The 16,033-nt window shown below is 38.1% G+C and overlaps 1 protein-coding gene across 3 annotated transcripts in view; it reads left to right on the top strand.

Annotated features, from left to right (window-relative positions):
- ARHGAP21 (Rho GTPase activating protein 21) overlaps positions 1-16,033 on the top strand; it is a 203,229-nt gene that overhangs the window by 143,757 nt on the left and 43,439 nt on the right. For 2 of the 3 annotated variants that reach the window (XM_075922534.2, XM_014569653.4), the window contains 2 exons: positions 4,381-4,410; positions 5,936-7,874. In XM_075922534.2, coding sequence (XP_075778649.2) covers positions 4,381-4,410; positions 5,936-7,874 — 1,969 coding nt within the window. The remainder of the gene's footprint in view (positions 1-4,380; positions 4,411-5,935; positions 7,875-16,033) is intronic. The other variant, XM_014569652.4, reaches the window with a different exon arrangement.

Genomic DNA, 16,033 nt, shown 5'->3' with positions numbered 1-16,033 from the left:
TATCCAATGTCCCATTCTGATGCTTTAGAGCAGGGGTTCCCAACCTGGGATACGCATACACCCGGGGGTATGAGAAGCTTGTCATGGGAGTACGGGGAATATTTTGTAAATAACTAGATTATCCTAATTGAAATATTCCAAAAGTAGCAGTGTCAGTGAAAAAAGTTGTGGATTCTAGAGTCTAGAATTTATTTCCTTTCATATTGAATAGGGGAATGGGAAGGTTTACTAATAGCCAAAGGGGCACGGGGACCAAAAAAGGTTGGGAACTCCTGCTTTAGAGGAAGGAGACTAATAAAACAAAAAAAATCCATGATCCCAGAGTACATTGGTTACATGAGACTGAGAAAAGAGATTCCCCCTTCTCCAACCTGCTTTTACTAAGGCTGTAGTTATAGTAAGAGGGGCAAATCCTCTTACACACAACATTAGAGTTGTGGAAAAGAAGCACTAGAGTAGCGGATGACCCTGGAAGCTGTCAATCTAATTGAGAGAGGCCCAACAAAGAAATCAATCATTGGTGGTTTTTGTGATGCAGACATGTCTATAAGGAAGTGAACCTAATATGTCAATTCCTTTCACATGCACATCTAAATATGATTGGATTGTAAGTAGCTACCCTGCTGGTGGTGAAAGTCTCCTTTTGCTTATTGCCTGAACCATTTTGTTTTCCTCAAACTAAAGAGTCCATATTGATCTTCCATGGCAATTTAGCATACTTTCAAACTATTGAAAATTTTGTAATCCGGGATGTAGGTGTTATATTGTGACAGTACTCTTGGGGTATGTAACTTAGGCTTTCAGCTTTTGAATTAAAGCAAACATTTATTGTCCACTGAAGTTAATTTAAAGGTTTACCAGTAAACACTTAGGGATGGGAGATGTTGCAGGTGTTATGACTCAAGTAGATGAAGGGATAGAAACAGAGTATTAACCTGCTCAATAAATCTTATGGCATTGAGAAACGATACTTTAAAAAATTAAAATGTCAGTGAGATAAAATGACACATTTAAAGTGACATTTCTTTGCAGTAAAAATATTCTTTATATGGGTTATATTAAATTTCTGGTGTTTAAGAATTTTAATATTTAACAGGACTTTTCCCACTGTTCACAACTGGAAGGAGAGAGGGTAGGTTAGTGTGTTGATTTCATAGGATAATTGCTCATCAGTAATATGCTGGGCTTTTTTCATTGACCCAAATCTCCTTGAGTATAGTCTGGTCTTGTGACAAATAAACTAACGAAAGATGATGCAAGATGAATGATAAGATGTGTACCCCCTGTTTTAAGAGAGAACTGTGTCTGATACCGTGCTCACCTGTTAATGCAGAATGGTGAAGGGCAAGAATGGGGAAGAGCAGGGGCGGATATAGGGCAGGGCGAACGGGGCGGCCGCCCCGGGCCCCGCACTTCAGAAAGCCCCGCGCATGCGCCGTGGCGCCACCGCGCCTGCGCCGTGGCAAAGGGGGGGCCCTGTGGAATTATGCTGCGCAGGGCCCTGCAAAATAGTCATCTGCCCCTGGGGAAGAGCACATTGAAATACAGTAGATTAGTAAAGAAATGGAATCATAAGAAAATGCAACTTGCTAGAGAAGGAAGTAGCCATGCCAAAGAATCTCCAAGATGCTGATGACCTAATGCATATGGGTGGTGCTCCCATTGAAATCATTAGGACTTTTCTTGTGCCTAAAGTTAAGCATGTGCTCAAATGTATTTGTGGATTGGGCCAATGGGTGCAAGTTCTCTGAATACAAAGTTTACCATGATAATCACTTATCCCAGCATATTGTTTTAGTTGTTTCTGAAATAAAAGTTTGTGTGTTAATTAAAATTTGACCAAATGTGATGGCTGCCAGTAATAACCATGGAAAGAAAAGATAAAACTGGGTTTGTATTTTGGTTTTTTACTGTCAAATGGCATAAAATGTATTAGAAATTTTAATATGTTATGTTAATTATTTACTGTAATATGAGGTGTGTGTGTGATTAAAATGGGATGATTTTTTTATTTTAATAATATATGGAGATATACCTATCTTATAGAACTAGAAGGGACCTTGAGAGGTCATGTAGTCCAATCCCCTACCCTCCTGGAAGGCCAAGTACCGTCTCTGACAGATTTGCCCCAGATTCCTAAATGGCCCCCTCAAGGATTAAACTCACAACCCTGTGTTTAGCAGGCCAATGCTCAAGCCACTGAGCTATCCCTGCCCCTGTTGTGCTAGCTGCTGTGTAAATACCTATCTCTGCCCTGAAAAGTTTTGCATACAAACAAAAACAGGATGAAGGGGAGAGAGAACTGTACAGTATTTTATTATATAAATTATTCTTACTCAGCTTGATTAAAAATTGAGTTTTTCTTTCAGTTTATGGCTCTATTTCACTTATCTTTAAAGTAAGTAGTCTGAGCAATAGATTTACAGGATAAGTGTAATTATAGTTCTATAGCATGCTTTCATTGAACCTCATCATATTTTTATGGGAAGTAGGAATGTATTCAGAGTTGTAATGTAGTGCTTTTGAATAATTAAAAAGAGAAACTTTGTGGGTGCTGAGCTTCTTAGTCTCTCAATACATAGATAGGTGTTTAGCAGCTCTTGGCATCAGGGACTTAAATGGGGATGTAATGCTTTTAAAAGTCACAAGGCCTCTTTGAGCCACTGTGGTTTGGCTTAATTTTTGTAAACATATGTTTTAGCACAACAAGTTTCAGATACTGCTTTTGTCTTTAATATATTAAACTACCGAGAGGAACTAAAAGACTGAAAAGAATATGCAAATAGGGGTATGAATACCAGAAAATGTATATTGATGCACTGAAGATTCTGGTTTAATTCTTGAACTTATTTTAAAAATTGGTCAGTGACTTGCTGATTAACACAGTTAAAATTTTTCAGGCTAATATTAGCAGCATCTCATTAATTCATTTCCTCAGTTTATAGGATTATCAGGACAGTAATAAAATGCAGCACTTTCACTTCCCTAAATGTTACACTATTTCATGCAGGCCCAAAACTGGAATTATAAAAGGATTTAATTAATACAAATATGGAAACTCCTTACTCTTTGTTTCCCCTCCCATTGAAAATGAAGCTTTGACTGAATTAGTTCATTAAAGAGTTTTGCCAATCCCTCTGAGCTCTTTTTAACCAACTCTCCTTTCATCACAATACCGGGCCTGCTCTGTGCAGATAGTAAGCACCTATGAGCATAAATACATGCCTTTGTGTACATATGTTTAAAAAACAAGTATCAGTTCTGTGTTGAGCATTCTTAGACCATAGTTATCTTCGGAGGCATATTGTTAATAGTTCCAACATCCAGGTTCCTGTCAGTACATAATTATTACATTTCCAGTCATTTGAAATGTGAGGCATCTTCAGATCATGTCAGTTTAGATCTTAGCATTCTTGTCAAAGTTAATGAAGCATTGTCAGTGGTGGACATATTGTATAAAGATGTAAACGCCAACAGTATGTAAGTTAGGTCTTCAGGAATATGCTAACACTAGGTTAGTTGAGGAGGGAGAACTATTTTATGGTTTGTTGTTTTTACCTTGAAAAGTGACGACAAACTCCCTGTTCTTAATTATATTGCATGATAATAGTCTGTTTCATTTGTATTTTTCTAGGAATCTCTCTTCCTTCCTATTTCTTTTTCAAACCATATTGGGAGCCTGTCAGTATCCTAAGTAGCCACTTACATAAAAGTATAGAAATCCAATTTTTACCTTCTGCTATAGGGGAAAACACATACAATGAATAAAAAAAACCTAGTAGGGTGCAATGTAATGGAAACACAGCTTGCTCCTGTTATGTGAGGGGTGAAAAAAAATGAACACGGTCACATGGGGAGGATATTTCTGCAGAATCATTCCTCTCATTTCAGACACATAAAAGCAGCTGCAGTCAGCTGACAGCTTGTGCTTATGTTCAGATATATGTGGGGAAGGGGTGCACTGTTTCATATGCATGATGAAGACCTCATTTCGTCATCTGGAAGCAGAGATGGTAACAGCTCAGGGGAGATGAGACAGTAATGTTGCTCTGCTGGAAGGGAAGCCTTGTTACACACAACCAGAGCGCTCTGCATGCAGCAGTAAAGATGCACCAGTACAACATGGCACACATGTATTTTGCTTTCCTGAACGGGGAGAAAATAAATGCAAGAAGCAGGTAGAAGCAGGAAGTGGAAATGTCCGCAAAGAATCTGAAGTTATTTTTTTATACTCCACTGCCCTTTACCTCTGTTGGTACTTTCCAGAGAAATTGGTATTAGATGTATTTTTAGCTTGCTGTATCCAGCATCAGTATGACAACATAATTCTGCCTTTACATCTGTGAGCAGCTTTTACTATGTTTTCCTATTTTCTGCCAGCTGCAGTTTACAAAGGATGTCACAGCACTGGTAAGAAATGTACACAGTAGCCATTTCTCTGATTTTTTTGTAAGGCATGTTTTCCTAAAGATTTGTAAGAAGCCAGAATATTAAAACCTGCAAGTTGCTAGAAATTAGCTAGATATGCTGATCGGCTGAATTCCTTTCATAGTGTATAACCCTGTTAATTTGTGGAGTATGCCTGTGTTACTTGGTTGATTTTTTTTTCCAGTTTGCTTTAATATTCTGCACTTAACTAATGCTCAGCATAATGTGTTTTGCAGCAGTCTTTTAAGTGCCTCGCCCTCCCCCTCAGTACTTGCTCTCAATCTTATGTTTATGGCTGCACTTGGGCTTTTACAACCTGTCTAATGCTAAGACAAGGCACGTCAATTGTCTGAACTGAGCATGTTATGATTTGACCAGGAAATGCTGTAATATGATAGCACACCTAAAGTGTATAAAAGATCTAGGAAATCATTTTAGTCATATACTGCATTGGCAAGATTGAAATTGTCAGCTCTTTAATTTCATTTTAACTAAACAAAGTCATGCTAAAGTTTTAAAATAATGTGGTAGTGTTAATATAATGCTTGACTTTGATTTTGTATATATGCTGTTTTGCAATGATTACAGAAATGTCTCTTGATGCTAAAGAGAGACTGATGAAACGTGCAAAATGTAATCTAACCATTTTTCTTAGGAGTCAGGCTCTTAAATACAAGGTAAGATTTGAATTATTAAACATACCGAGCAAATTAATTTGGAGTCTTAGTTTCCATTTTACGGTAAAGGTATATAGACAATAGTAAATATGAATTTATTTTCATGTTATATCTGTCAATTTAAGTAACTGATTTTATAATGGTGCCATTTATTGAATGTCTTCTGTATCATGTAAGATTATTAAAGGGTGGTGGGTGTTGGCTGGCAACACAGATGTTATCAGTCACTCTAATTTATTCATTTTATATTTAGAAAAAATGCCTTTTACATATGAGAATCAGTATTTCAGGGAAAAGTGTATACATATGCTATCTGCCCTTCTGTGTGGCAAGACAACAGAGACTATTCTAGCGTTGGTTAAATTTATTATACAGCCATTTAACCTGTCGATTGCTATGAAATTCTAGCTCCCAGCATTAAGCAGCTTAAAAGGGAGGAATATCTAAAGTAATATTGTTGAAACAAATTGGGGCGGGGGGAATTAATCCTTTAGTTTGTGCTCACAGATCTTTGGAAATACATCTCATCTATCTCAATTAATTTCTAGAAATTTATAATTTATTTGGTTTCTACAATGTTTTTCCCCCTTTTCTGTAGTGACTTCATATGTTACTACTCCCTTGCTGTTTGGAGATTTAAGTGAAGAAATGTGCTATTTTTATACATTTTTAAACTGGCCTATTTAAGATCAAATGAAGTATGAATTTCATGTCTAAGCTGTCATTTCTAGGGACTTTATCCTGCAGTTGCAGGAGAAGGGACTCAGTTTAGTGATCTTTCCATATCTGTTTTCTGTGAATTAACACTTTTTAAAATCCTCCATCCACAGGCATATTCTCAAGATGCCTACTTGAAAGGCAACGAAGCCTATAGCGGCACTGCTCACAACATTCCTGAACCACCACCAATATGTTATCCTCGTCTGACATCCACAGCTTCTGTCATGGCACAGACTGTAGACATACCACCTTCTGATTCTTTATTGAACAAGCAGCACGCCAGTAAACCAGTACGGACATTGATGCAGCCAGACAGGGCCTATAGAATGGAAATACAAGTGCCTCCATCACCAACAGATGTTGTAAAATCAAATACAGCTGTGTGTGTTTGCAATGAAACCATAAGGACTGTTGTTGTGCCTTCTGAGAAGGCTGTAGATTTGCCATCCTCCAGAACCAATCATGCTGGTCCATTACACAGGACGGAGGATGTGAGGTATGGCTTAAAGGATCAAACCACTTTAAAAACAAAAGCACGGACCACATCACCCCTGTCTTCAGTGTCTACTGCCATTGTACTTCCTCAGACTCCAATTACAAGGCCAGTAGATCCCACTGGAATGACAAGTAAATCTGGAAATTATGGAGGACATCCAGAAGGGATCTCAAGCACTAGACCTCCTGCAGGTTCTCCCCCAATCTCTACTAATCACTATACTTCTCCAAACTCCCACCAGCACATAGACTGGAAAAACTACAAAACCTACAAAGAGTACATTGATAACAGACGTTTGCACATGTATGGCTGCCGAACAATACAGGAAAGATTGGATAGTTTGAGAGCAGCCTCTCAGAACACAACTGATTATAATCAAGTGGTGCCAAATCGCACTATTTCACAGGTACGACGAAGAAGCACCTCTCATGATCGGGTTCAACAGTCTGTTCAGATCCGACAACGGAGTGTGTCCCAGGAAAGACTTGAAGATCCTCTGTTGATGAAAGAGTGGCCAAGAAGTGCTTCACAGGATGCATTAACCTCACCATCTATTAGTTCTAGGAATCACAGAACTCATTCATGGGATTACCTTGGCAAGCAGGGTGAAATAGAAAATTTTTATGCTGAGAATCTTGTTACAGATCCAAATGGAGACAGAAAAAGGACTTATAAGTGGACTGGATTTACTGAGCAAGATGATCGACGAGGTATTTATGAAAGATCTAGGCAGCATGCATTTCATATGTCTCTTCGAGGTCCACATTTTTCGGTGGCTCCAGGTGCTCATAATTCAGACAGGCGAAAAGGCAATAGAGCCTCTATGTCTGCTTCTCAGTTCCAAAAAGTTCCATCAGATGTAAAAACACTGCAGCCTACTAGGGATTTTCAAATAGCAGGTGGAGTTTCAAAGCCTACAACCGGTTCACATGAGAGGGCATCTCTTGTGACAGCCAGAAGTTCTAAAAGTAACTCTTTGAAGACCTCTGCTCCCTATGCAGAAAAATCATCACTTCCCATTAACCAGAGCTTGGATATTGCGGCCAAAGACCAAAGAGCAGTAAATCACGTGCATCAGAGTGATATGTTAAATCATCAGTTACGAATCCGAGGAGAAAGCATCCCAGACCACAAAACAGAAATTGGTAAGAGCATTCAACCCCCTACATCGACTGCAGCTTCTGCCAACCTGGTCCAACAGTTGAGTGAGAGCTCAGCTGCCTCTGATAACTTAGATGTTTGTGTTAGACAAAAGGTTCAAGATTTTGAAAGGGAAAATGCACACGAGCCTGAAATTCAGCAGCCAGACATTCTGGAAAATGAAAGAGACACAGTTGTGTTGCGGGAAAAATCACCGTCTGGTCACCAGACTCCACAGCCTTTAAGACATCAGTCCTACATTCTAGCAGTAAATGACCAAGAGGCTGTTTCAGACACTACCTGTTGGTTACCTAATGATGCACGTCGAGAGGTGCATATAAAAAGGATTGAAGAGAGGAAAGCATCAGGTTCCAGCCCACCTGGTGATTCCTTGGCATCCATTCCATTTATAGGTGAGCTAGCAAAATTAATTGCATCAATGTACAATATATAAAGTATATTGTTTTACTGCTTTGTCAGCATTAATGTGGCTAACTAGAGTTCAATCAAAACTTCCCTCTGTGTGGATCTTTTCCAACACTATTTATCCATATAGACATTAGATGATAAATACTAGAGTGTTGCTCAGAAGAGGAAAAATGTTCCATTTGTTATGTGCTCTATAGTATGTTTAGGAAAACCCATTGTGATTCATAATGTTTCTCTAGAATTTTCTTCGATTCTTTACACAACTCCCAAAATTACTTACCCTCTTTAGACTTGTACTATGTGATCTGATCTGATATGCGCACGTGGTCATTTTTTATTCATTACAAATAATTTAACAGAAGCAGTGTTTATGCTTTTCAAAACACTATGAAATATAAGATTACTGTCCTAAGGATCCTTCATCTGTCTTAGAAAACGATTAGTGGCGAACAGGTATGGGTGAGGATCATTGTTATAACAATTTGTGGGGGGAAAATGGTCTTAAGGGTTTTGAATAAATAAACAGAAGCTGTTCATTGACAGGTCTAGGGCACAGCTGTACCAAGTGTAAGCAGTGATGCAAATCTGTAAATAGGGACAATTAAGAGGAATAGTAAGAGCAGGATCCATGGTAGATCGTGCAGATTGTCATGGACAGACACATAAATAGGGACAGAGTTGTACAGAACCTAGACAGTGAGGACAAGAAGCATGACGTTGGTGTGGAAGGAAAAAAAGACACCTGTATTACAGCAAGGAATCCTGTAGCATCTTAAAGTCTAATGGATTTATTTGGGCATAAGCTTTCATGGTCAAAAACCCACTTGTCAAATACATAGAGTAAAAAACACAGAGGCAGGCATATATACTAGCAGATACTAATCTTTTCATGTGCTAGTATATTTATGCTTTCCTCTGTAATTTCCACTCTGTGCATCTGATGAAGTAGTTATGAAATCTTATGCCCAAATAAAGTGGTTAGACTTTAAGATGCCACATGACTCCTTGTTTTCATGGATATAGGCTAACATGGCTACCCCTCTGATACTAAAAGCCTATAAGAGATTTAAGAAGCAGCAGGTAGAGAGGTTTTCAGTGTTCTGGATAAATGGGAGGGCAGAGAGTGAGTTACAGAGGACATTATTTCAGTTTCCAGAATGAGATGCATTCCTGAAGGAAGATTCCAAAGAGGATGGAGCCAAGTTATTCTCAGTGATGGAAGATGACGGAACAAGAAGCAATGGTCTCAGATTGTCATGGGGGAGAGCTAGATTAGATTTTGGAAAGAACTATTTCACTATTCTCACTGGAATGGGTTGTTTAGGGAGGTGGGGGAATCTCCATGCATTGATTGATTAATTTGTGACATTGCTTGACAGGTTGAGTGATAAAAGGGCATATCAGTTGTATTATGTGGCCCTCCTAACCATGGGTCAATGGCAACCATTTTTGTTTAGAACAAATAGTTAAGCTTCCCGACCAAGTTGGGAGTCACTTCATGATATCTAACATGAAATAGTAAAGAGAATTTTTGTGTAGTGGAGAGTGACAATCTCTCAAAGAAGGCTTATTATTTTCTTCATTAGCTTTAATTGTCCTAACAGAGCAACTCTCTCTGTAAATGGACAGGAGGTTCTCCTATTGTCAAGTTGGTATATAAAGCATATAAATTGTTGATTATTGTACAACCCACAATTCTTCCTAGTGAATTAGCATAAGACAGTAAGGTATAATAAACAAACATTTATTTTGTTCAGGGTTGAGTACGGTTTGCATCTCAAAGACCTGAGTTTATCACATAGCAAATGTTACATGAAGTCTGGCTTGGCTATATTAAGAGGTTCTTTATGGTTTTATACATAGATTACATATATGTTGCTTGACTGGTTAAGAATTCTCTAACCACATGCAATTTAAATGGCATGCTTTAACAGGCAAATCATGCCACATTGTGATAAAAAGACTGTGTATAAAAGGATTGGATTTAATTTAAACAAAAAAGATTTGTCATGAACTTGTGACAAATGTGGCTTACTTCCAGATTTAAACAAGTATGCAGATTAAAGTCTAAAGGAGCTTTAAATTATGACAGCTATATATCATTTTGGTAATGGCTCTGCAAGTTAGAAAGAGTTGCCGCTTTCCAAGTTTCTTTTTTGGTCTGCCTTCTCGTAACCCCATGTACTGCAATCTTGTGAGGCTTTCATAAGCTGTATAGCAATCTTTTGCTTGGGAGACCTCCAAAGAACATGAAGAAGTGATACTGTTGATTCAGTGGTAGGCACACCCTTGAATCACCACCTAATTTCTTATAGTATTAAGCACGATGCTAGGGATGCATGTGCTGTTTTTTACATGCAATCTTTTGGAAGTGATTTTATATAGTGGTGCCAGCTACTTGTGTTTAATAAAGCTTTGGAAAAGTAGAGAGGTATTAGTTACTAATAATGTGACTTGAATAATTAACATTGTCAACTCCTAAAGTTACAGGTGGGTAGTACTCTTCATTTCTTGTTTTAAACTGTTGCATGGTGTTGCTTCATCTGGCCTCAATAGTGATTGTATTTCAGTGGATGAAGAGTATCAGAGGGGTAGCCGTGTTAGTCTGAATCTGCAAAAGCGACGAGGAGTCCTGTGGCACCTTATAGACTAACTGAAGTGTTGGAGCATAAGCTTTCATGGGCAAAGACCCACTTCGTCAGATGCATCTTATAGTGGATGCATCCAGTGGATGAAGAGTTTCCCTAGTTATAGTTTGATAATAATTGATTAAGCATGATTTAGTCTTTTGAGTAAAAGTTACTTGAAAAAAATCTAAGGGATTTTCTATGTACTGTATGTTGGAAGAGAAAAGATTGATTTTTCTGTATAATTTTATCCTGGTATTGGCAGCCTGTTCACATCCTCAAGGCTGTGCAAGTGTGTATACCAGTATCCACTTTGTATAAAATACTGATCCTGTTAGTATGATGGAACTGGGATCCAGACTACCTAGGCTATTACCCAAACTTAAATACTTCAAATAAAATCTTGCTGATGTTATGTAGAACTGACCTTTTTAAATAGGCAGATTTTGCTTCATTTATTACTATTATATTGTTACTTTTTTGTTCCAAATAAATAAATAAATAGATGTGGTCAGTTGTTCAAGATAATTTGATTAGATTTTGGTGAAGATGGGGGAAGATTTGGCCAGGAACAATTTAGTATTAAAGGGGAAATTAGTCAGGAGGCAGGAAGAATGTTGTTTTCAGGGTGCTCTCTGGGATCACATCTTAATACTTTGCATCCTTCACAGAAAATTCAACCAAGTTTCTTTCAAACTTATGTTTGCCAGTTTCTTGCTGCACTTAAGGATGCTCACCTATAGCATACATCTTAATGTATTCCTTTCATGAAATGACATCTTAAGGAGGGTAGTGGTTTAGTAACCAATTTGAATCAGTAAGAAAAATATTTTGATTGAAATGACCTATTTTAAACTTGCTTTCCATTTGTTGTCTTCAGTTATTTATCTAAAAAAAGTTGATTTTTTTTAATTGGTTGGTATAATTTGGAGGTACTTTTGCTCATCAGGAGTATCTGCACACATTTATTTAAATGATTATATAGCTTAATATAATTGTACTCAGATTTTTAATTTGTATAGTGTTTATTGTAGTAAAAATGGTGGGATTTTTATTTATTGTGACTTGTGTTCGGATGCATTTGGATGAAATGTGAATGTAATTAAAAAAGCCCAGAAACAGCCTCTTACATTTTGATTACTTAAATAAAGCTACCTGAAATGATCAGGATATCAAAACATGATCTCTTCATTTAAAACTGATGTATTTAGCAAAGTGATCTTCTCAGTAGTTAGTTGATTGAGCTGGTTACTATGTTCTTCAAGATTTAACTACAGGTTGAACCTCTCTAGTCTGGCATTATCTGGTCAGCAACATCTGTGGTCCAGCATGATTTTAGTGAGCCAGATGTCCACTTACGGGTGTGGCCAAGTTTCCCACAGACCCATAAAGTTTTACAGCCATTAGTCTTGACCCTGTTGTTCTGTGCTCTTATTTAGGTCTAATTTACCCCTAAATGTCTTTTAAGAGCTCAGAAAGCAGTGAAAGTATTGTTAATGCTGCTAGACAGTATTGACCTGCCATGGTTCAGCAAATACTCTGGTTCGGCACTGGTCAGGTCCCAAAGGTGCTGGACTAAACAGGTTCAACCTATAATAGATCTCATCCTCTAACCTCATTTTTGACCAATCAATTTCTCAAGCTTTATCTCTAGCATTTCATGCTTTTTTTTTTTTAGTCCCAAGTGGTTTCTCAAGCTTTGAACAAACTGAAACTAGTTAGTTAAACTGAAATTAAGAAAATACTCATCAGCTGCAGAAGAGGCTACTGCTATGGCTACGTCTAGATGCATCCAGGGAACGTGTTGCTCTTCCGCTTTTTTAGACGCACTCTTTCAGAAGCCCTGTCTTCCTCCTTCCACATGGAAGAAGGGCTCTTCCGAAAGACGAGGTTTTTTTTTTTAAATTTGGCCCAATGTAGATGGGCCAGTTTTCGGAAAAGCATCTTCCGATAAAACTATCGGAAAAAGGGACGCAAATTCCAGAGTGCAATTTGCATACCTTTTTCCAGTAAAACATTGTAGTCTAGACGTAGCCTGTCAAAAGCTTGTTGAACACTTCAACAAATTATGGCTCCAGGTGCATAGACAGAGACTGACTTTCACCATTTTAGTGGTTTGAAATCCTTTAACACATCAGCAGCCAGCCTGTACTACATAAATATTAATGTTATTTTAATTTAAATTATTTGAGTAAATGATAGTAAGGTTAGGTCTTAATATAGGTTGCAATAATTTCAAATTTAATTGTAAATTGATTTTTACTTTGCTCTTAAGTGCACTTCTTTCATGTATCAATCAACAGCAAATTAAAATTTCAGTTTTTCTATGAGAGGCATGACCAGTATTTAATAAATTAAGACTGATAATGTATCAGTCTCCCAGGAAATGGCATCACTTAAGTCCATTACCAATGTATGTGCTTCTGTAGTTGTGTCTAATTTAGAGAAACTGGGCCAAATGTACAGTAGGGGAGGGCCAGGCGCTGAGTGTTTGTAGGGTTGCCAGGTGCCTGGCGTTTTCGCCTCCTGGCCGGGGAAAAATATCAGAAAATACCGGACATCTCAGGTGTCTGGTATTTTTTGAACTTTTTTACCGGACAGGAGGCAAAAATACCGGACTGTCAGAGTGAATACCGGACACTTGGCAACCCTATTTTTGTCAGGGATTTAAAACTTGGCCTGCAAAATAAGTGTAGTTCCAGACTGTAATGTTATTTTGTCTAGGAACACATTTTTAAAATGTTGGTGTATTTAAAGCAGAGGAGCATGAAAACCGCTACAGGTTAATGCTTTCACCTTTCAAACATTAATTTGTGCTTCTGTAACTTAAAATGCATTTGACATTAAAACTTACTTTTTCAAGTGAATAATCGATAACATTTAGAGAAGAACAGATAATTAAAAACAGGTTGGGGATTTTTTTTCAATGGCTATGATGTTTACAATTAAATAAATGCACACATTTTTAACATCAGTTTAGTTTTTTTTTAAAAAAAACCCTCACGTAATAAAAGGACAGTAGCAAATGTCTTATGCCAGATATGTTGTTTTCCTTTAAAGGTATGATGTGTGTGTTCAGGATTACTCCTAGGGGAATTCTGCATCACTGCCCAGTGTACATTTTTGCAGACATTAACATGCTTGCAGCATTCCCTTTACATCACAGAAGGGAGCTGCAATGCTAACATCGTCACTAGGGGTCACAGGATCTGGTCACACCTAGCTTGCACATAGAAGTCACTGTTGAGTTCTGGGGGCAAGGTGGGTGCAGGTGTCTGAGCAAGAGGGAAGCAAGGTTGGGCTCTGAATTGGAGAGAGGAGTGGGTGTGTCTGGGCTAAGGGGGGCATGGCTGGGCTCTGAGGGAGGAGTTGTGAGAGTCTGGCCCCAGATGGGCTCTAGAATGGAGGAACAGGGCAGAGAAGCAAGAACTGGGTTGTCATAGGGATCTCTTTAACTCTCTACTCCTTGAGTCTATATTGTTAGACATATTTGCTCACAGACTTTGAAATAAATTACCAAAGTATAATCAACACTGGCATTATTATGTAATGTTATTTTGACCATTTTCAGAATTTTTAAATTTTTGGCACAGAATGCTCCCAGGAGTAGAGGGTATTCTATTTAGAGATAACCCCATGTTAGTTTGTAAACCTGGTCATTTGAAAATCTTATTGTGCCTGGTTACTTAGATACCTAGATCCATATATAGGTAGATGGCTACATGTATATGCACATTCTATTTCCTCTTAGGCTAACATTAAAACAAGTATATATGTTCAGTGTAATTAGTAAGTCATACTACAGGCAGGCCCCAGGTTACGTACAAGATAGGGACTGTAGGTTTGTTCTTAAGTTGAATTTGTATGTAAGTCGGAACTGGTACATATTATAGGGGAAACTCTAGCCAAACATTTCTCCAGAGCTCAGTTTTATTCTCCCACACCTCACTTCCCTCAGTCCTTTATTCTCAAGCTGAGGTGTCTGCTGTGAAAAGCCGCTCTGTGTCTCCCTCATCTGCTGGGGAGGAGGGCGCTAGCTTCGCGTCTCCCTGGTCTGCCTGGGGGAAGCAGCTAGTGCGGGGTTGCCTCACCTCGTTTGTAAGTAGGGATCCGATGTAAGTCGGATCCATGTAACCCGGGGACTGCCTGTACTAGTTGTCCAGCTCAATTATTTTTTTGTAAAATGGATATAGGGAGAGATTCCTGAAGTTACGACTGCGGTGTCTGCTAGCTTCGAGGGGCATATTTCCCTCCCAAATCTATCACATTCCTTTTTTATAATAATGTGAAAGGAGGGAAGATAGCATGTCCTAATGAACTCAGGCACCAGTATATCTGTTTTCATTATCATGTCTTATAGATGGAGAGCTTGCCCTGGATAGTATTTGATGCCCTATAATGAGCATACACTTTTGTTGTGGAAGCCCCATATATTTCATGTTTGGACAATTTGAGTTATTGCCCTGTCAGTACACTGACTTTTTTGCCTAGGTATGATTTATTTAGTAAGTGTTGCGCTGCAGTTGTCCATTCTTTAATAGATTTTTATAAAGAAAATAAAATTCACTGAAATATGTATTTATATATACAATTTTAAGATTTGGGGAGGGGAGGTATTGATGTAGTCATATATAATAATACTCTTTTCAGTCCACTAGTATTTAAGGAAGATGTTAAACATAGGCTAGTGATGTTAGGCATTTTTAAATCAGCAGGTACAGATAACTTTATCAAAGAATTTTAAAAGAGTTGGCGTAGGGTACTCTAGCATTAATGATTTCCATTATCTTTTGTAAAACTGCAGAAGTTCTGGAAGACAGCTTAAGTTTTTGTGACAATATATTAAAAAGGCATATAGTGATGATTTGGATAGTTGATGGCCTATTAGATGATGAAGCATCTGATACTAGACTTGATTAAGACTAAAAGGAAGGTAATGAAATTAATGCAAATTGACATAGGTTTATAGAAAATAGGTTATGTCAAAATAACTTGATTTTTAAAATGAGGTTACAAGTTTGATTGATAAAGGTGGTAATATTCACATAAAAGACTTCTGTAGGGCATTGGACTTGGTACTGCACAGCACTTTGAATCAGCATATGAAATAAAATTAACATGACACACACTAAATGGAATATAAGGTGACTAACTAAGAAGTCTCAAAAATACAGGTTGAACCTTTCTAGTCCAGCACACTTTGGTCTGGCAACATCAGTGGTCCAGCATGATTTCACTTAGCTGGATGTCCACTTACCATGGGTGTGACCAAGTTTCCCACGGTCCCATATAGTTTTACAGCCACTGGTCCTGGCTCTCAGTATTCTGTGCTGTTGTTTAGGTCTAATTTGCCGCTAAATGTCTTCTAAGAGCTCAGTAAGCAGCGAAAGTGTTGCTAATGCTGCTAGACATTGACTGTCTGAGTTTCAGTAAAGTGTCTGGTCAGGTCCCCAGGATTTTGGACTAGAGTGGTTCAACCTGTATCCTCATAAATGGGGCCACTGTGCAGGGATGTT

This window comes from Pelodiscus sinensis, chromosome 2 (genome assembly GCF_052426305.1).
Source record: "Pelodiscus sinensis isolate ZL-2025 chromosome 2, ASM5242630v1, whole genome shotgun sequence".
Taxonomy (NCBI): domain Eukaryota; kingdom Metazoa; phylum Chordata; order Testudines; family Trionychidae; genus Pelodiscus; species Pelodiscus sinensis.
The sequence above is the reverse complement of the archived record's forward strand: the minus strand, read 5'-3'. Positions and strand labels throughout refer to the sequence as shown.